The sequence below is a fragment of the Trichechus manatus genome, unplaced genomic scaffold (genome assembly GCF_000243295.1).
Source record: "Trichechus manatus latirostris isolate Lorelei unplaced genomic scaffold, TriManLat1.0 scaffold00050, whole genome shotgun sequence".
NCBI classification, from domain to species: Eukaryota; Metazoa; Chordata; class Mammalia; order Sirenia; family Trichechidae; genus Trichechus; species Trichechus manatus.
This window is the reverse complement of record NW_004443986.1, coordinates 14,515,748-14,531,654: the sequence shown is the minus strand read 5'-3', so window position 1 is coordinate 14,531,654 and position 15,907 is coordinate 14,515,748. Positions and strand designations below refer to the sequence as shown.

General features: G+C 42.0%; 2 protein-coding genes across 10 annotated transcripts in view; one reads left to right on the top strand and one right to left on the bottom strand.

Annotated features, from left to right (window-relative positions):
- The window catches only part of JAZF1 (JAZF zinc finger 1), a 160,067-nt gene extending 146,242 nt beyond the window's left edge, over positions 1 to 13,825 (top strand). Inside the window, exons 3-4 of the mRNA XM_004377488.2 lie at positions 3,831 to 4,000; positions 11,452 to 13,825. Of these exons, the coding sequence (XP_004377545.2) occupies positions 3,831 to 4,000; positions 11,452 to 11,628 (347 nt within the window). The 3' untranslated portion in view covers positions 11,629 to 13,825. The remainder of the gene's footprint in view (positions 1 to 3,830; positions 4,001 to 11,451) is intronic.
- TAX1BP1 (Tax1 binding protein 1) overlaps positions 8,875 to 15,907 on the bottom strand; it is a 116,962-nt gene continuing 109,929 nt past the window's right edge. For 4 of the 9 annotated variants that reach the window (XM_023732353.1, XM_023732358.1, XM_023732357.1 and 1 more), the window contains 2 exons: positions 15,603 to 15,758; positions 8,875 to 9,274 (listed from right to left, as the gene is read on the bottom strand). In XM_023732353.1, coding sequence (XP_023588121.1) covers positions 9,205 to 9,274; positions 15,603 to 15,758 — 226 coding nt within the window. In that variant the 3' untranslated portion in view covers positions 8,875 to 9,204. Of the gene's footprint in view, positions 9,275 to 9,707; positions 11,720 to 12,691; positions 15,759 to 15,907 lie in introns of those variants that run through there. The other 5 variants (XM_023732354.1, XM_023732359.1, XR_002824302.1 and 2 more) reach the window with 4 other exon arrangements.

Here is a 15,907-nt window from a genome sequence, read left to right as displayed (position 1 = left end):
ATAGTAGTCCAAAGCCTCATTTCAATCAGAGTCACCTCAGAGCGAACTGTGATGTGTTCTTTGACCCCCTCCAGCCAGCCTGGAGAGCAGTGGTCACCAGCTGGGGGGTGTAAGATGGCCATGAGGTGTGGGAATCCAAACCAGTTGCTTTTGATTCCAATTCATGGCAACCCCATGTGTGTCGGAGTAGAACGGCTCCATAGAGTTTTCAGTGGCTGACTTTTCAGAAGTAGATTGCCAGACCTTTCTTCCAAGGAGTCTTGAGCCTCCTACGTTTCCATGAGGAAATTAATACAGCAAAGGAGAGGGTTGGCCCAGGTGGTTTTGTAACTAAGCGTGCAACACTGGTTTCAGGTTCCCTCTTTGTAGGGTTCAAAGATGTTTGAAAGGGGGTGAATAGCGGTGGTTTTGTGGGCCTCAGATGTTTTCTGCAGGACACTGAGGGTCCTACCAGCAGGTTTCCCAGATGTGACTCCCAGGAACACCTGCAGCCCTCCCTGCCTGCCGCCGGCCCTCCCACCCCCACAGTGAAAACCAAAACCCGAAGCTGAGAGGAACCCACCTCACAGCCGGTGACAGTTCTCCTGTTTGATTAAAGGGCCCGTTCACTTGAGCATCAGTAGGCCTCACACACACCATTTTAAAAACCTAGTATCTGCAAAAGGGAGCCCTGGTGGTGCAGTAATTAAGAGCTCGGCTGCTAACCAAAAAAGGTGGGCAGTTTCAATCCGCCAGCCGCTCCTTGGAAACCCTATGGGGCAGTTCTATTCTGTCTTATAGGGTCGCTATGACTCAGAATTGACTTGACAGCAACAGGTTTGGTTTTTGGGGGTTTTATCTGCAAAAGAACACAAGGGGATGGTAGGTGAAATTAACTGCAACATATTTATTTAACAAATACGCCTTTGGTGCGTACCCTGTGCCAGGCATTGTTCTAAGTTCTTTTAAAACCAGAATTCAAGCTGTTTTTCACAACAGTCTGGTGGGTGTTATTATTAGCCCCATTTTCCAGATGAGGAGTCTGTGGCTCCGAGAGGTGATGCCACTTGCCTGGGGTCACAAAGCTGGTCAGTGGTGGCGCGAGGGCACCTGCAGGTCCTCTGGCCTCTGAGCCACACTCTCCACCCTGTTCCCTGTAGCCTCAATGAAGAGGGAAAATGCTCCACTCTGCTGGGCTGAAAAGTACAAAGCAAAGATGAGGCTTGTCCTGGTGTGGAGTCCCTCATGCATTTTTTCTAGTAGGGATTCCCAAACCGTCCAGAATAATTTATTTTTTGTTTGGTTTCACAGCAGGCCTTTCTAAAAATACAGAATATTGATATTACGTATGCTATCGTCCATTTTCTGAGCATTTTCTGTGTGACAGGTCCTCCTATGCCAACTGTTTTTAGACAGTAATTCTAATCTTTCCGTTAAACATGCTAGGTAGGGATTTGCACCCATTTCACAGAAGAGAAAGTAGAGGCCAAGTAACTTGTCTCTCAGTGACTAAGAGCCAAGACATGAACCCAGGTCTATGCACTATGGTAGAATGGAATTCAGTATGAGCAGGTCCATATCGAGCCCCATCCAAAGGGAGGCAATTCGTCTCACAAAAGGACCTTGTGGGCCACTGATAACTAGGGTGTGCTTGTGGCCCAGTTTGCCCTGGACAGTGCCGATGTACACCTGTTGTCCGGCACTCCTTTTCATTGTCCCCACCTGCCCCGCTCGGGGCTGGATGCCACGCGGTCTCCAGGCCACAGCAGACACAGCGTCAGCCCCTCAGCACCGGGCCCTTTTGATCCAGAACAGTTTTGAAGTTTTCTCTTCTGCTGGGCTTCATAAAGGCCTCAGTAGGTCTGAGGTCCACCCCGCTCCCACAGTTGTAAATGTTGCATGGCTCTTGGTATTCAGGTTAACAAATTATCCCAATTAGATGGGAAAATCAGTCATTCTAACTTTCTGAAGTCCTGCTGGAAAGAAGCTTTGCAAAACAGCATTTATAGTTTTCTAACAAGCAATTTAAAGGACATCAGCATGTGGCATTTGTTTAAGAGTAGAATGTCCTAAACAATGCCCTACTTCAAAACAGATTCTGCAGTTAGCTCACAGCCGACTTAGAGGCGCGGTGGACATAGCACCCTGTATTGTCTTGCAAGAGCATTTCCAACTGGGTCTCTTAGTTCTCGGAGCAACCGCAGGCTTGGCTGGAACCCACTCTTAATTCCAGAGCCTTGTTTTGCCACATTGTTTTTCTGCAACACCCAAGAATTCTAACAGGCTCCAGAATAGACTACTTTGAATTCTACCCAAGTGGGAGATGGTGAAGAACCTACAACATGGAAGGAGGTTGAGGGGGGCACAGAGGGGAGAGTGGCCCCTCTGAGAGCTGCTGGCACTGGGGCCCAGGAATTAACGTGGGGAAGCATGACGTCTCATTAATAGCTAATCAGGAATATACACCTTCTTTAACCTCACCCAGGCTCAGTTTCCTCACTTGTTTAAAAGTGATAATACTCCCTTCCCCCTCTGGGGTTCCTGGAAGATGAAATAGATAACACACCTACCTTGCCTGAAATATAATAGGCACTCAATAAACTTGAGGTCCCTTCCTTCCTTCCTGCATTCTTTTCACTTCTAGCCCCAGATGCTGGCGTCCCTGTTCCTGGCTCAACTGGCTCTTCAAACAATCTTATTAATGCCTATTAAAATGAAACCCAATAAAAGTGCCAGTATTTGGTGTTGAAATAATTGACGTGGCAGAGCGAGCCCACAGAGCACCCAGGCAGGCTTCGGGTACAATTTAGCATCACACCTGGGGGATGAATTTCACAACTCTTAATTGCTACCGTATAATTCTTATTAATGTTGTGCTATAATTCCTATTTATTCCATGGGGCTTGTAAATGCATTAGGACTTGTCAACATATTATTTTACACTGTTTATGATCTGTAGAATTATGTCCTTCAGACCTGTATTGTGCAAAAAGCTCCAAATAAATGGCTTTGAGCCTCATTAAAAAAGAGCAAAAAGGGGCTGGTTGTTGAGGTGGTTCTCCATCCCTGCCGTCCTGAACAGAGAAGGCAGGAGAGTTTTAATTCAATCCTGAGCAGAGCTCTTAACCTGTAGGAGCACAGGGAACCCCCCTCCTCCCGTCTGAGTGCCGTGGCTGTGATGAGTCTGCCCTGTGGGGAAATGTGTGTGGAGCTGACAGGGGGTGCAGCTGTCTGGGCTGCATGTGGCAGGCAGACCTGCACTCTAACAGCTTATCCTTGGAGCTCCTGGGATTTCTGCCCCTTCGCGCCACACCTTGGGGTAACCCCTTTTAGTTCCAAATGTCGTTGTTGTGGTCTTCCCAGCTCAATCTGTAAAGAAAAAGTTCTGAAACACATTCCCACTGAAACGTAAATAGCTAATAACAGAGTCAAATGCAGCCCATATCCTGAGGTTCGTGCATTACTAGGCCAATCAAGCATAGAAGTCAGGACACAGGATTCTAGTATTTGGAATGCCAGGCCTGGCTCACACGTGCAAGGAGGGTCTGTTGTGGTTTTTGTTTTAGCACCTTTGCAGCCACAGACTGGCCTGCCACAGGCTTGAGTTCAAGTTCTTGCTCAGCCAGTTCTTAGCCATGAATAAGCTGGTCTCTTACATGGGAATGCACAAATCGCCCTCTCAGGGCGGTGTTTAGAAATAAGCATGTGCAAAATCCCTTTGTGCCTGGGATGCCTGCCCCAAGGGCAGGAGTAGCTGCCCTGTCACTGCTGGTCCTCCTGCCCTGTGGGTGGCCGGAGCAAGCACGTGGGGACGTGACTTCTGACGGGCGATACATTCTCTGCTCCCGCAGGCAGTGAGTATGATGAGGAGGAAGTGGACTATGAGGAGTCGGACAGCGACGAGTCCTGGACCACCGAGAGCGCCATCAGCTCGGAAGCCATCCTCAGCTCCATGTGCATGAACGGAGGGGAGGAGAAGCCTTTTGCCTGCCCAGTTCCTGGATGTAAAAAGCGATACAAGGTAAGAGAAGCCATCTTGCTGGGTGTAACCGTGTGGACAGAGGGCAGTCCCTTCTACTCAGAGCAGGGGCCCAGGTGAGGCGCTTCCCTCTCCTGCGTCTGAGGGGGGCATGCCATGGCCCCATGAATACTGGCTCCTGGTTTCAGGGTGTTTGGTGTCTGTTTTCCCCTCTCCTATCACATTGTGGGAGCTGTAGGTCAAAAGCAGTCTTTTGTCGGAGGACCATGTCTTTTAATATTTTTCAAATTCGCATTACATCGGAACCCGTTAAGAGTTATCACATGTGCTGTCTATTGATTTGCCAAACCCCTTTCCCAGCTAATAGCTCTACAGATGGACCACAGAATCACAGAAGACCACTCTGAAGTCTTCAAAGCCCATAGAGCCTTTGGGGTGCTTACCTTCCATCTAAGAAAGGTCTTGCTCACCCGCACCCCCACCCTCCCCAGCATGAAAGGGGACTTGAAAGAAACGGGCTTGGGACGTTCTTCTCCTTTCTGTAGACCTGACAGAGCCAGTGTCTCTCAGGGTCTGAGTTTGGGTGTCATGGGTATCCGTGGGTACTACATATTTCTAGTAAGAAAACTCGAAGGGACGAAACAATGAGAAACACCCACAGCATTCAAGTGTGGGTCCAGGAAGGCGCCTTAAAAACAAAACAAATTTGCAGACTTTCTCATGAGGTCCCAGCAGCTCTTTAAAATCCAACTGTGGGGTGGAAAAACGGAAATATGAAAATCGACAACATACCTGGTGCATTTGATGATATGCTAATTTACCCACAGCTCAGCAGATTGTTAAAAGAAAAAGGTCTGAATAATGTGTGATCACATAAGCACATCTTACGGGGCTCCTTTTTAAATGTGTCTCTGAAATGAAAAAACCTATTCTGGTACTTTTTACATCTGCTGTTGGTTTAAAAGCATGAAAAGAAATGTATCACAAAAGTTTAAGTGGTCCAAGGCGTTGCCTACTGTGTATACTGTTAAAATTGTATCATGTAAAGTCCAGATGCTCTTTTTTCAAACTGAGACCCCAGTATGGAGATACACGAATCCTGTCGGGGCATCCCGGAGGGCTGTTGGGTGGACGGCAGAGCACATCTCAGGGGTATCTATACACTGCCTGCCTGTCAGAGGGCATGGGAGTGAAGAGTAAGCAGCCAGGTTGCAAAAAGCCAAGGGGATTGTTACCCAAATCTGCTTCCCCAGAGGGCATCTCTGCATTGCAGAAGGAGATTTTTCCTCTTTTTCTAATTTAAAGTAGAAAAATCTAGACAGAGAATGCTATGATCGTATCCTGCCAGCTCTCTGATGCCGTTTCTCTCCAGTCTTTCTGCAAACTGCTCCTCCTTGCCTCGTCTTGCTGCCCTCTCTGAAGTGCACAACACTGTTTAAAAGATGTTGTACACATCGGCTAAATTAAAAGAGGAGGTAATTACGCCCACCAAGGCTGACCCAAAAAAAAGTAAATATAAGCTGCTTATTCCTGGGCGTAAATGTACACCCTTTATTCTGGTCAGAGGGCGAGGTAGTCTCTTCTCTCACCTATCTCTAGCTTCACTTTTCTTTTTCACGTCCATTCCCCTCAGTCAGTTTTATTTTGTAATTGTTCTTTTATTCTTTTGCTTTTATTTTCTTGCATTTCTAGCACTTTCCTCCTTCAGTTTTCTATGACTGGGTTGACTGGGGTTTTTTGAGTGCTCTCCCTCCATCTAAAGCCAAGAGAAAATTTAGTGACCCATGGACCGGGAGGCTCCCTGCTTCAATACCACTGGCAGACACATGACATGGATGGCAGTTAGTGGTCCTGGTTTCCATGAGAGATGTATGACTTTCCTTTTCTGGGCTAGAAATGTCAAGTAATGATACGTGAGACAAGAACAAACATGTAACTACTTCTAACCAAGGGCTGGAGATGAGGGTACCCTAAAGTGTCGGTTTGGCTCTTCCTGTTTGAAGTTACTGGCTATAGGGCAGTGGTGTTCTCTATGATGATTTTTAATCATTTCATCCTATTTACTGCAGCATGTTGGTTGGCTTGGGTGTTGGTGAGAGGAGGGTGGAAATGAACTGGTGTGCTGTGGGGTCAGGCAGAAACCAGAGGTGCCGCCATATTGTTGTTTACTCCTGGGTTAACTTCAGAATTTTCTCACTTCCTACCCTCTGTTGACAAGGAGTCTGTGACCAGTTAGTCTCCTGGGCACTGACTTGGGATCAGCTCTTTTCACCATTTCATTGGCATTTACAGGGCCGAAATAAAGATGAGGCGTCTAACTTCCCTGACTTCTAATCAAGTAGGTGAAGGGAGAAGGGCCCTGAAGTACAGCTAAGTCTCCACGTTTTCCATTTTGATTCCTCTGCCTAGGAATGGCTCCCTTCCCTTTCTCTCTCCATCAGCACCTCTAATTTTAATTCCACTTGTAAGACACAGCTCGAATGCCACCCTCTCTGGGAAGCTCTTATGGATTTCCCAGACTGACTCATAGACCAAATTTATCTTCTGACCTTTCCAGATGCTTTGTTCTTACTGCTGGCAGAGCACTTTCTGCATTGATGCACCATATCCCTTATTACCCCGCGGACCCTCACACTCCCCTCCTCTTCGCCCAGCACAGGTCTCAGGACTTGGTCAATGTTCAAAGGATAAAGGGATAAAGACAACCTGCATGGTGAGGAGGGAACTGTGTGCTCCCCGCTGACCACTGGAACCCCACAGCAGCAGGATGATTCATTCCCTTGGATTCCTCCCAGACACATTCCAGGCCAGAACAATTGATCTCATCTGCCTTTGTGCTGCTCACACTTTTCTTCTAACTTTGGGGGAAGAGAGAGGACTCCCCCTACCTTATAAATGGGAATACATTTAAAAGACAGGTTGAAGTGCTTTGAAGTTTTTCCGGTGATCTCTTACATTAGAACGGTTAGGATTAAAAACCTTTTGCTACATTTCTTTGGAGAAAATGTAAAACAGAATAAGCCCCTCCTTTCCCCAAAGTTTCTTTGAAAAAGTCCTCTGCTGCATGGAGAACATTGGCTGTTTCAGCAACAGAAAGCAAAACCAGCCTCTGCTATCAGGATAAACAGGAGGCAGATGTATGGCTCGGGCTTTTCCCAAGAAGGTACTCCAACTTTTCTCTCCCTCGATGGATCTCGGTCTCCTTGCCCTTCCTTAAGGATCCCACCAGAAGCTCTGTTGGAAGTGTAACTGACACAGCCTCTCTGGACAGCAACTTAGCATTAAATAATCAGAGCTTTTAAAAATGTTCATATTCTTTAGCTTCATAGTTCTCCTTGTAGAAATGTATCCTAAGCCCATCATCAGAAACTGATGTACGAGGATGTTCAACACGTTAAAGTCAGCAGAAATATGGAAGATACTAAATTTCTCACCAAATTCTGCCATCAAATTTTTTCAAAAAATATTTCATGGCAAAGGAATTCTCAAGAGTAACATTAAGTGGAAAAAACATGCTAAATGAGATACATAATGGATATAGAAAAAATACTGAACTACCTCAGATGTTAAAAGCTGATTTTATCTGTTCTACTTGCTTATTTATGCTTTTCTAGATTCTGTAAATTTCTACAATTATCTACACTGAACACATATTACTTTAATTATCAGGGATAAAAATAGAAGTGATTCCTTTTCTCCCCAAAGGTCACCTGCCTTGCCCTGGACATTGTGTGTGCAGCCACAGCACCCAACTTTCTGGGGCTGGTGGAGTGACACCTTGCTGCCGCTGGGGATTTCACCTTCAGCTCTAACATCACCATCATCATCATCCCTGGCTCCTGTTTTTTTCATTTTTCTCCCTCTTCCAATCCCCAAGCAACTTCATCCTCTCCTTTATGTGGAACATAAAGGCCCACAGGAAATTGAAAGCTACAGCTTCCATAACAAGGAGATGTGTCACATGTCATATATATTCAGGCCTGACTACCAACAACAAAGATCAAATATCGTTAAAGACAGGATGGCCCAGCTTGGTGTCCAGACTTTAGGTTTCATGATTTGATTTGGAGTGGAATTTTGACAATAGCCTCTAAATTGTTGTCTTAATTCCATAAATAGGGGCTGGAAGTTCTGATGGTAAAACTGGTATGGAGATCAACTGATGTCAGCCTTCCCCTGCCCACCACCCCAAGTCCTCCTTCATGCCTCTTGCCCTGCCTCTTACCGTTGTAATTCATAGCCAGTTTTCTCCAGGCGTATCCCAGTCCTTCTTGACTGGTAAGATATTTAAAAGCTTACAAGCTGGTTGTGCTAATCAATGAGTACCTAGCATGTTAGGAGGCTGTATGGAATTCTGGGGGAATATACAGACTATGGAATCAGACATCTCTCCTTGTATTCCAGTCCTGTCATCTACCAGCCACACAAGCTATTCTTCACCTTTTCTGGGCATCAGTTTTCTCATCTAAAAGGTGAGGATTGAATAAGGCAGGAGACATCAGTACTTAGCATTGGGATAAGTTCTTAAATGATAGTGACCATCCTTCCCCTATCAAAAATTCCCGTTCCTCTTTCCAAAGACCCAAGGATTTAAGCATTTCATTTTTAAGTGACTTGCCATTATTTATTTGTGTAGTTATTAATGTTTTTCAAAGACCAACTCATTTCAGGGTCTATTTAATCAGAAATTTTAATGAATCTTTTTAGAACTCCTACAGTCTTGGAAAGTGGAAGTTCCTATTACCTATATAAAAAGCTTGCTCAACAGTCTGATTCAACATTTGTTGATAACGGTGTCCCACTGACACTTATGAACACTTTAAATCACAGCAACAAAGAGAAAAGAGTGATGGTAAGGCAGGTTCTTTGGCCATCCTTGGAAATGTCATGCTTCCAAATGTGCAAATGGCTTCCTAATTTTTCTGGAAATAATGCTGATGTATAGGGTTGGCTGTTTTCTATACAGCCTTAGCCAGACACACAGTGTTTACATTCAAGCTGGGAGCAGACCACAGAGCCCGCTAGAATCACCTCAACTGCAGCTTGTCCTTCTGGTAAACTCTGGGTCTGGTTTCATGTTGGACTGGCTTCTTGTGGCTTTAGCATTTCTGGTTTCTAGGCTTCTCTAGCCTAATCAGTTATAAAAACTCAGGCCTGAATAGCATATCGAAGCCCTGATCCTGTTGGAGTTGCTATGCCTTTTTGTTTGTTGGTTAGTGCTCTTTATCTTTGATTTCCTCTATTTTCTAACAAGGTGTGAGTGGTATGGGGCACAGGAGTAGCTTGTTTTTAATGGTCCGTCTTGCAACAAGTTCCCTGTGAAAAGAAGGACATGATGAAATGTTTTAGTAATCTTCATCTACAAAAAGGGACCCTACTTAGTGCTCAGTGAGTATTTCATATGCAAATTCTTACCACTTTTGAACCAGGGGACTTTCTGTCATGGTGTTACTGTTATGTAGAAAGGTAGCAGTCTTCTTCTAAATGGTCATAAAACTATTACAATCTTTTTTTTAAGTGGCTTAAAACAATTTATTATCTTTTATGGTTGTGTGCGTCTCGACTGGGCTCAGCTGGGTGGTTCTCCATGTGGTTGCAGTTAAGGTAACAGCTGGGGCTGTAGTTACCTGAAGGCTTAATTGGACAAGATACACAAAGATGTCTTCTTCACCCATGTGCCTTGTGACTGGGCCTCAGTTAGGATGGCTATCCACCAACTATCTTAGTGGGTCCGATTCTGTCACTGTTACTATTCTCCTCATATCCCACCCCAGTATGCCCTGATCCTCTTCATGCCTCTAGCAGAACTGGTGAGGTGCTCTCGTGCCCTGCATGAAAGAATTGATGCAGGAAGGCCAAAACCCAGCTGTTTAAGGCAGAGGGTGTTTGTCCTGCTTCAGCTCACTGAACAACCTCCAGGCTCTAAGCATAGCCAACTGGTAGACAGATGTTTGTCAACTCTGGGTTCAACCAAGTTAAAAAGCAGGACTCTCTATTGCAGAGAATTTTAAAATTTTAAAAATATGAATGCACACTCAATCTCTAAAAGGAAAATGTAAATAGTAACGACCACTGAGCACTTTTTTTTAAACAGCGACCTCTCAACTTCTTCCAGAAGAATGTGGTTAGGAAATGCTGTTCTAACAAATGCATTCACTCATAAATATTAATTAAGCATCTTCTATGTGCCAGGCACTGTGCTAGATTCTTATGAAACAACAGCAGAAAAGACAGTCCCTGTTCTCTAAGAGCTCACTAAGGGAACTCTGTGAAGTAACAGTGGGAAGGAGACTGTTAGAATCCTGTTGTAGGTGGGCACTGGACTAGGGCCAGTGGGACTACAATCCAGTCTAGTGACCGCTGGGCAACAACTTCATGTCTCAACCTGCTTCTTTTCTACTCCCTTACTCTCAAATCTTGTAATAGCAGACTTAAAATAAGACCTATGCTCAAATATCACCTCTGCCATTGTTACTTAAATCTTCCATAAGCCTTTTTCCACATGTTAATTGGGATGAGCACTAGGACTTGGTAACTTAACTAAATCTGTAAAGAGTGGTTCTAGGAATGCGGTCTTGCATATAATATGCTAGTGAGCTAGACACACAGTACTTGGCAAACCCATTAATAAAAATCCAAAAAGTTTATTATTTTCTGTATCATTTAAGATTTGTAGGCCAATCTGAAGTTTGAACTCTTGTTGTGAAGGCTCCCATTATATAAATCACCTAAGATTTTTAAAGTTCATTATGTTTAGAATACATATATAAAGACAGGGTCTGGTCTAGTCCACAAGTGCTTATTTAACATGCACATCTCTGCGGGGACAGGGCAGGACTTGGGCAACAAGAAGTTCCCACAGTGACATCAGAGACACTGGCGAAATGCAGAGTAGAAAACAGACAAAAATTCTAGTTAAGGTGGCAGGGAACTATTACACAGTTGTCTGGAAGCAAGATGTAAACTGAGTTTCCAAATCAAGAATTTGTAACAAGTCTTGACATCTCTGAAATTTTCCTAACCTGTGTTTTCCTTCTTTAGAAAGACATGCTGTTCATCATCCTGAGGATATTTTTATAGGATTGTTCATTATTAACTCTCTTCAGAGTGGAAAAGATTCTGAGAGGAAGCAAAGTTCCAGGCAGAAGGAACTACTACCTCTTTGTCTCTATACTGTCTGAGAGTCCTAGATACATATTTTATGTAAAACTGAAGAAATCAGTACTTTTATTTTCAGAGTAACTGAGGCATACTTGAAATTTCCTTGATGTAGCCGTGTGCATGCCCAGTCTGCAGCCCGTGAGTACCACCACCAGACTGTGTCCTTGCAGGGTCACAACTCAAGTCCACGCAAAAGCTTACTATCTCTAAACAGCTGCCATCTAGGAGAGGTCTGATTGCATTCGGGATCCATACGGTAGTTCTCCCAACTTTTAACAGACATTATGTGACACCATATAATTAATAGGTGCTATTTTTTGTCTTCTCCACAGAATGTGAATGGCATAAAGTACCATGCTAAGAATGGTCACAGAACACAGATTCGTGTCCGCAAACCATTCAAATGTCGTTGTGGAAAGAGTTACAAGACAGCTCAGGGCCTGCGGCACCACACAATCAATTTCCATCCCCCGGTGTCGGCTGAGATTATCAGGAAGATGCAGCAATAACGTGCTGGTCATAACTGTGCCAAGAAATCCTCACCAGCAGTTGCTGATTTTGAAAACAGCCACCTTTTTTCAGGGGAAGCATTCAGCAACCCTTTAAAGAAAAAAAAATTAAATGCATGCTTTAAATTTTTTCTGTAATTTTGGAATGATGTATCTTTGTAGAGTTAATGATTTTGTACATTTGCACATGTATTCATCATACCCATTTTCATTACTTTGATATAAGGTGCTAAACAAAAAAAGCTCTAGGTTCTTCAGCACATTTCCCCCCAAAAAATAAAACTGAGGGCATGTTGCACATTGTTTAGTTGTATTGCAGTGATATCAATCTGGGGGAGGAGGGGCTGGCACTGAGATTTTTTTTTCAAGATTGTAATGTGATTGAAGTTTTTCAGCATATCAACTCACATATGTTCAATACCAAAATACCTTCATTATCAAACTGGTTACCATGCCTTACATAATGGAGTTAGTATTTGTGAGTAGAAAGACTTTAGGTAATGGAAATATAAATAAGAATGTTTAACATAATATGCTAAAAATATTTTCATATTTAAATAACATACATAAAAGGTGTGCTTTGTGTTTTATATTATCTTGCAAATCCTTTTTCCCTTTAAAAAGCTGAAAATCTTGCCATCTGACTTACCAATCATTTTAGTGTTATAACTGGCATTTTTGTACAAAATAAGTCTATTCAGTACACTCATTAATTCAACATACATTCATTGAGTGCCTGCTGGGTGCCTATTGATATTTGCAGACCAAGGTACCAGTTTAGTGAAATACTTTTTCCCTGAAATCTGTTAGGAACACTTCAAGTGCAAATTTTGTGTGTGTGAAATTTGGTTACATCTTCATCTTCAGATGAAGTTTTAAAGCACTTTGTAGTTCTCTATTGCCAACAGATTTAACATTTTATGTGTTGCCAATTCTTGCAACCACTGCCCTAACAAATCTATGGGTTGCAAATAAGAATTAAAATTCTAAGCATGTTTCAGAGAAGAACATTTTTGTTAAGATCCCCATTGCCTCTTCTTCACGCTCAGTGTATTTTTAAGACTTTTTTTTTTTTTAAGGCACTTTTCCCATCATATTGTAGATGTCTGCATTCCCACTGAAAATGGTCTGTTTAGCTTTATAAAACATTTTGCCGAAATATGAAATTGAGCCTTATTGACAAGTGCTTCTTGCAGCAGGTGGTCAAAGAGTGACTGATGTGACCCATTAGAGTAACCCACATCTGGACCCTTCCTGAGTTTTCCTCACTGACTGACAATACCATCATGCCTTGAGTGTTCTTTTCTCCCAAGTGCTATTCCTTAAACACGAGAGTTTACCAATTGCCTAATTATGCAATAAAAACTGCTTTGAGGCAGCTAACTGCCCACACAGAAAACTGGTGAAAAGCAAATTTGAATCGCTTATGAAATAGCTTTCTTCCCATATTCACATTTGATGAAAAGTCTTACACACAGCTGGGAAGCAGGTGTCCCTCCTCAATTTTTCAGGCATTTTGAAAAGATGACAATTCTGTTAGCCAGATGGGTAAGTTTCTATATTCGTAAGTTGTGAATCCTCATAATGAGGGATTTTAAAGTATTACAAAGACACTGCCCTCTACAAATTTCCCTCAGATCTCTGGAGAATGGTCTCGGTTCTGAATGTAGTATTATCCTGTATGTTTAAAAGGATGATCCAGACATGGGAAGCAACTAGTTGGTGCACAAGAAGGCCCTACTTGACTATTTCATATCTACCTACAGTTGACCAATAACAAATTTTTTAGGCCAACAATTAATTTAGCTTCGCTCCTTCTAGTGCAAGAAACTGCAGGCTGGATCAATAGTTCAACAACAGCTAAACAGTCATAAGTCATTGTGCATGTTAAATTTCTTTCAAGTATACAACAAATTCCAATTTCTATTTACTTATTGTGACAGTATTACTAAACAGGTAAGGATGGGAATATTTTGTTATACCGTGTATAGTGAATGTATTGTACTGTGTCTGTGAGAACTGTGCTTTAAATTATATTTTCATATGTTTTGTTGAGGGCAGAGCACATTTAAGTTTGAAAGTGACAGAGGTTTGTTTTAGAACTGAAGGCAACTTAATCAAAATTCCCATCAAGAAAAGCTGCTGCTTATAAATGTAAATGAAATCACATTTAAAATAAACTGCTTCTGACCCAAAATAAACTTGGCTCTTTAGTTTCATTAGCATCCATTATGAAAACCAGTATCAAGTTTACCACGGGAATTGATATCCATTCAGTGCCTTGTTCTATCTTAGACTGCCTATTTTGCATATTCAGTTAATGCATGTAGAGTTTATTCTGTTTTACTTAGACTGCACCGCTTTTCTATCAGTAACAAATTACATATCATAAGCTTGGTCCAAAACCATTTAAAAGTTCTAGGCTGATGACTGAATGATCTCATTTCACTATTAGTAGTACTGTACGTAACATTCAAAGGATATTTTAGGTCTAACATGACCCATAATTGTTAACTGATGCAAAAGAAAAAATGCTCCTGTCATTGAACAATTTTACCAGAACATATTCTGCTTATATCAGGAAGCTAAAACATGGAATCTTCAATGCTGTTACCTCCTGAGACACCTGTTTTCTAACATCTGGCACCTACCTGCCTAATACTGTTGTCCTACTCAGAAACCTTTTTAAAGAATTCCAACAATACACAAATTCTGCTCCTAGAAACAAATACAAGCAACATATATGTACACAGTTAAAACACAGTCCCCCAAAATGCCACCAAGTCTGAATATTGGGTTAACATCTTAAGTAGCTAGTTTGCTTAGGGCAAGGTTAAATATTTTGATAACTTAACAACGCAGCAAAATCTAAAGTCAGAACGATAATACTTTAACATTTTAAAAGAGAAAGGAAGAGTTCAGAAATTTTTTAAAGGCCCAGACCAAAAGGATGCTCAGTATGCTAGGTCAATGAGAACTATCACAAATACAACCACCATGAAACTATCCACAAACCTCCAAAGATGTCCTCTTTAATGTTCATAAGAGTTCCATACAGCAGGAGAGACATAACTAAAGGAACACGGTACTCTGATTTACATTTATCCATTACATTTTTAATCCTTACTGAGAAACGTTATTTCAAAGTTATTCTCATCAGGAAAATGTGAAAAAGATCCTGACACATACTAGATTTTACACCACAATTACCACTGTTTAGTAGCTCATTAGCTCATACAATACGAAAACAATTGCACTAACTTATCTTGTTCCATTTTCCCATTAGATATAAATACAACGTCAGGATGGCTTAAAAATAATCATTCAGGTTATTCTTAAACCTTTCAGTCAAAATTAGTGCCCCAAAGCAAAATATGCTATTAATTCTTAACATTTCACATATAAAAAGGGTATTTGCTATACTGCAAGCATGTAATCTCATTCTACATGCAGCTCTTTCTATAGAGTTAAAAAAACTATAATTTCATGGGCTGACTTATGGAGCTTTCTGTATTCAAAAAACTACTTCGTGAGACTATTAGGATGAATTCTTTTTATTACATAATCTTTATTAGTCATGCTCAATCATCAAAGTGAACAGAAAGTTGTAAATAATCTGCTAAATAACACTTTTTTCAGTGTGGTAACATTAATTCATACAGCTTCACAAACTGGGGAATAAATAAGATACAAACACACAAGAACTTTTTTAAAGCAGTAAAATTAACAGAGGTTAAAATTATATTTACTGATAAGCCAAAGATCGACCCTAACCTTAGTAACAACACCAAACTGCAAAGTAGCTCTTGGTCAGAAGTGTGGAAGAGGGTGCATGGAAGGGTGAAGCTACACCTTGTAGTCTCCTAAGTGGTCTACTGGAGGTGATTTTTTTAAACTGCTAAACTGTATTAACTCATAATAAAAGTAACTAGTCAAAATTTAAAACATTCTGATCAAAATGGGTCTGAACATGCCTTTCAAAGCATAGCTGGTCATAGTCAGGTGGGAACTGCTCGCTGCACATTGGGCACACCTTCCAGTGACTTTCAACATGTTCTTCAAACTTGCTCTGATCATAGTTGGGAGGGAACATTAAGTCACAGAGGGGACACTTCTTGTGAACATCAAAGCTTGAAAAAAATAGGAAAATGAAAGAATTATACATTTCTAATAAGCTATATAACAACAGTTAATCTTCAGTATATGACAAGGTTACATATAGCTAGTTAACTGACATTCACACTGTACAGCCTACTCAATGACCTGGAAGTCTTTAGTT